Genomic DNA, 5,213 nt, shown 5'->3' with positions numbered 1-5,213 from the left:
ACATCCACTAAATTAATCTGCTGTAAAAATATATCAGATAAATATTTTTTTTCAACTTTGTTTCACTTAAATCTGTTAATCAACTTCAGTCCTGATCAAAACTACTAAATATTTTTCAATAATCCAGGATTTTAACTCTTTAATTGTAAATTTCATAAGTGATGTCACTGATTTGGTGTAAAAAATGACTGATTTTCAATATAAAATGTCTTGGAAATGTCAAAGATTAGTAACAACATTGACTCTGATGCATTGTTAGTTTTTGTGCAGCATCAGATTTTACATTTTTCTGAATCATTTACTGTTCCTGGATGTATTTGCCCCATTGACTGTCATTATATCGACATTTTGTGACTGCACAGCCATGACACCATATAATCATGCATTCTTGATAGTTGCTGGTTTTCCCTTTTGAGAACAGGTACAATTTGTGATTTTTACTGTTGAAAACCAAGTGGCCCCATTAACCCTTTACATAGGCCTTTACAAGGTTTGCACTTGTTATGACCTTGCTGTATTACCTACCATAAACTGGCTGCTGGATGCTGGATGTACCAGGATGGTTAAGAACTCCATATACGGCATATAATCCATATACAGCAACTGCATATCTCACAACAGCGTTAAGCTAAAACGATACACCAACTGAATGAATTGCACTGCAATAACAGGCAGTACCATAGAGAGTGGTACATAAGAGAGTGTGTAGTTCCAAAAGATCCGAAATATATTCTAAAAAGGATTATCTAAATTATGGAGGAAGAAATTGACACTAATTCAGATGTCAGTTATTTTCTTCCTCCTTCTCATTTGATGCATTCCTGTAAGAAAATGAAAGGTTTTATTCTACCTGGATACGTAGCTGGAGCAGAACTACAGCATGATCACACAACACAGCAACAAAAAATAATTATACTTTCAAATAACACACACACACACACACACACACACACATCTTCTGCCTGTTTTTTTCATTGTGATTTTTGCCTGCCGTTTTGGACTGTTTGCACTATTTGTGAATAAACCACATTTGAATTCTATACCATCTGCTTCCATGAATTCTTCACTATAATAAAAATTGATAATTATTACAATACTTGATTCTTCTGAAATTCAGGTTCCCTTTGACTCAGTAGAAAATAGTTGAACAGATAAATAATAACAAAAATAATACAAATTAAAATAAAAATTAAAATACATTGACAAAATTACTAGTATTTTTAATATTTGTAACAGTGGCCATAATAATAATAATAATAATAATAATAATAATAATAATAATAATGGTCACTTTTATAGTCAGGTGCAGGTAATGTGTGTGGAGTCTCAACATGTGTGTGGCATTTCTCATACAATGGCAATGATTTATTAAGTTTCGCTTTTAGTTCCTAAAACAAAAGAGGAGTTTCATTTCTCAGGAACCATTTTCCAACATGTTGTAAGAGGTGTGTCAAATCCTCCTGATGTTGTAAGATGTTGTGTCAAAGATGGCATCCTTGGCATCCTGTTCGACTACATCTGGGACAGAAGGTGCACCAAAATATAATGTCTAAATGTTATTCCAATGAACTTTTAATTTTGGTTTTCATTTTAAATTGAAAGCAAAATATACTTTCATTTTGTCAGTGGTTTCACAACAGTCCTGAGTGTAACACTAAATTCTAGGATCTTATTACTTTGGAAATATGAACTTGTAGCACAGACTCCGCCCTCTTGCCGCTCTGTGAAGTACACTGATGCACTCATTTTAGGGCATTTTGCTGTTTGAATGCCAGTTTCACACTTCACACCTCCCAATGTTTGCTGAACAGTAGTAGGAGGTGGGGGTCCCAGCAAAATAATACACCAGTGTCACTGGGTCTGGCAATGAGCCCTGGAACCCCACAATTCACCTGGGACAGACAATATGGCTGGCTTCTAAAGACTTTCCCTTGTGGAATCCAAAAAACTCCTGCTTTGGTCTGTTGGCATATTGAAAATCCTGAGAACTCGGATTTCCCCATTAACTATAACTCCCCATGCACATTAACTATCACACAGTTTTCTTTTCTCTTGCCTTTTAAGGTCATTTAATCTGTTACAAAAATTACTGATATAAATTAGTTAACTAATGTTCAGAGTGTTAAACATGCAGTCAGTTCCATGAACATGATTGATTTCTAACCTAAATTTATTGTACAGTTGTGTGCATTTATGATTCATACATAGCTGCAGAGATCTTTTCTGATGAATGAATTTAGATTGAAATTCAAGTACATTTAAGGTCTCTGAGATTACACAATTAAATGTCATTTCCCTGTTTAAGCATCCTTCTTGTATTATTTTCAGTGGCAATGTCATAAAGGAATTTTAGGACAATGTAATTATATCATTTTAATATCGGTCGAAGCTTGTGCCTCAAATGACTTTTTAAAATTACACCATCTATTGTTGGACTTATCAAATGCATTCTTTTTATTCAGACTGGTGAAGCAAACGTATTCCTACCTGTGATAAAAAATTAAAAACAGAGTTTGAAGAATATTTATCATAGCTCAAAAGAAAGCACTCTTTTTTTCTCTATCAAAGTCATGATTCATGATTCTGGAACTTTGGAAACTTTGGTTTATGCTACCAAAACTGTGTGTGTGTTTATATATATATATATATATATATATATATATATATATATAAAACTTGTGTGTGTGTGTGTGTGTGTGTGTGTTAAGAACTAGAAACAGGAAATATTAAAGAAACAATAAATCACAAAGGGACAAGTTAGCATTAGCGAGATTTATTCCAATTGTATTCCAATTATTCCTCATTAGCCAAATTAAAGCAATCCTCCAAATCAACCTGGAAAAACTCCAGATTAGGACAAAAGTCATGGATTTTCTCTAAAATGGATGGAACTACATGTCTGTTGAGATTTTCATCTATGCTCAGAGTCCACCATTTCTTACACTCATCTGTAATCTCGCTGAACTCTTCATCAGAGCTCTCCATCATCTCTCTCCTTTCCATCTCTTCTCTCAGTTTGGACTCAAGCTCTGCTAATATTTCTGATCCTGTCTGATGCCAATCTTTATACATCTTTTCTAATCCTAAATATTTAGAAGGTATATTCATTATAATTTTACAGGTTGCAGTCAGGCAATTGTCTTTTATTTTCATCTCTCTCCTTTTCTTCATCTCTTCTCTCAGTGTGGACTCAAGCTCTGCTAATGTTTCTGATCCTGTCTGATGCCAATCTTTATACGTCTTTTCTAAGCCTGAATATTTAGAAAGAATGTTCATTATAATATTATAGGCTGCTGTAATTAAGTTATTGTCTTTTATTTTCTTATTTTCTTCACAATTATATTTGAATTCTCTTACATTGAACTGAACCTGAAATTTATGGTCAGAATTCCAGTTTCTCGTTTCATCATCTTCCTGATTTTGAATAAAACGATACATGTTTTTGTTAAAGATATAATAATTTGAGAAGCCAATATAGATTTTAATCAGATGACTTTTTGCAAAATTAATTAATTTAGACATACAGGGAGGATTAGGTTTTCTACCTAAACAAGGACTATTCGTTGTGTATATCCAAACTTCAGAAATATCATTCCTTTCTTTAATTTCTTCAATAATGAAGTCCTCACTATGTCTTTTTCTCTTTGGATAAAACGGAGGTATTACTTCTGTTTTTTCTTTATTATTTGACTTATTATTCAATTTTAAAATAGCAAATGCTCGTTGCCTATATTTTTTTCCCATAAAAAGGCTTTTTTTTCTTTTTTCTTTTTTGAGCATTTGCAAAAACAATTTTTTAAATTTTTTTTTTTGATAATTTGATGTTTTCTTAATATTCTGTTTAATATGATCTAAAACCTCTTTATCAGACATCTTAATACAGTCTGTATAATTATTTACATTGATGAAATTCCATTCAACTTTATTCTTCTGGCCTTCTGTCCTTTCTGGGTTTGTTGATGGAGCAGTTCTGTAAGAAAACAAAAGGTTTTATTCTTAATAAATAGACAGACAGATCAGAACTAGAGCCTCATGTAATATATTGAAATAATCATCAATATCATTTATAATATTTTGGTTATTCTATGTAATTTGGATTTTTATCATTATAATACTCACTTTATCTCACAACTTTCATTGCTGTTTTTTTCTTTTTTACTGAGGAACAATCACAAAATCATCATCACAAACAGACACACACACACACACACACACACAGAATGAATTTAGATTCATTTGCAATTACTTTGAGATACTAAGATAAACATGCAAAAAGAAATAATTAAAGTTAGACAGTTAGATGTAGGCAGGATTGTTGTTTATTCTTATGTAATAACAATAATGTTATATATATATATATATATATATGACATTGTTGAGCTTACGGTGATGTTGGACCGCCCTCTGGTGGGAAAGAAGTGGAACACCGTTTTATAGAATTCTGATTAAAAAAAGAAACAGAACAAAACATTTTATTTACAGCTTAGCTGAAAAATTGTTTCTTAAGCCCCCTTCATTCCTTCTCTCCTTCTCTCTCCCCTCCTGTTTCTCGCTATCTTTACTTGATTGTTTTAACTTTCAATTTCAATTCTGTCCTTATCACACATTTACTCGTTATACCATGAACTTGCACACACACACACACACACACACACACACACACACATGCTGTCTGAAAAGTAAAGAATGGAATCTCACCATAAATCCCACTCCCCTTTCTTGAGGGCTGGGACACGAAGCCAATGGGATATGCATTGGTGTTTCTGTATCCAAGTCCATCAGTACTACAGTACTACTACTACTGATTTTCATAGTGTCTTCAGAAATTTCTTTCTCTCCTTCAGGGTTATCTGGAATAGACATTTCCCTGTACTTCTTCTGTCCCAGCCCTCTTCTAAAATATATTATATAGATATTATATTTCTTAAGTATCTTTAAGAAATGCCGTCTACAGTTGTCCGTTCCTTTTTATTCCCCATGAAGTGAAACTGGATTCCAAGAACTTTGACGTACATCACGTCATACCAAACAACAACAACCACCACCAATGGCTCATCTCCAGCTGCAGTAATCATCTCTAGCAGCATTAGAGAATGCTTCCTCCATATTTATTTATGTATTTATCACACAACAGTGTCAAGTTTTACTTTTAGTTGCTAACAACATAAGATCAGAAGAAAATGCTGACCAGTCATACTACATTTTCATTTTAA

General features: G+C 32.8%; 1 protein-coding gene across 1 annotated transcript; it reads right to left on the bottom strand.

Annotated features, from left to right (window-relative positions):
* Positions 1–2,772: 2,772 nt before the first annotated feature.
* Positions 2,773–4,926, bottom strand: LOC131363900 (uncharacterized). The gene is made up of 4 exons (XM_058406872.1): positions 4,699–4,926; positions 4,386–4,441; positions 4,120–4,158; positions 2,773–3,970 (listed from the first exon to the last, which is right to left on the bottom strand). Exons 1-4 carry the CDS (start codon positions 4,861–4,863, stop codon positions 2,794–2,796), a joined length of 1,437 nt encoding a protein of 478 aa, XP_058262855.1. The 5' UTR covers positions 4,864–4,926; the 3' UTR covers positions 2,773–2,793.
* Positions 4,927–5,213: the final 287 nt, after the last annotated feature.

This window comes from Hemibagrus wyckioides, linkage group LG13 (assembly GCF_019097595.1).
Source record: "Hemibagrus wyckioides isolate EC202008001 linkage group LG13, SWU_Hwy_1.0, whole genome shotgun sequence".
Taxonomy (NCBI): Eukaryota; Metazoa; Chordata; class Actinopteri; order Siluriformes; family Bagridae; genus Hemibagrus; species Hemibagrus wyckioides.
The sequence above is the reverse complement of the archived record's forward strand: the minus strand, read 5'-3'. Positions and strand labels throughout refer to the sequence as shown.

Coding starts and splice junctions, on each gene's coding strand:
- LOC131363900 (XM_058406872.1), bottom strand. CDS start 4,863: ATGTCTATTCCAGATAACCCTGAAGGAGAGAAAGAAATTTCTGAAGAC. Junction 4,442..4,698: donor AAAGGGGAGTGGGATTTATG/GTGAGATTCCAT, acceptor TTTTTTAATCAG/AATTCTATAAAACGGTGTTC. Junction 4,159..4,385: donor GAGGGCGGTCCAACATCACC/GTAAGCTCAACA, acceptor ATTGTTCCTCAG/TAAAAAAGAAAAAAACAGCA.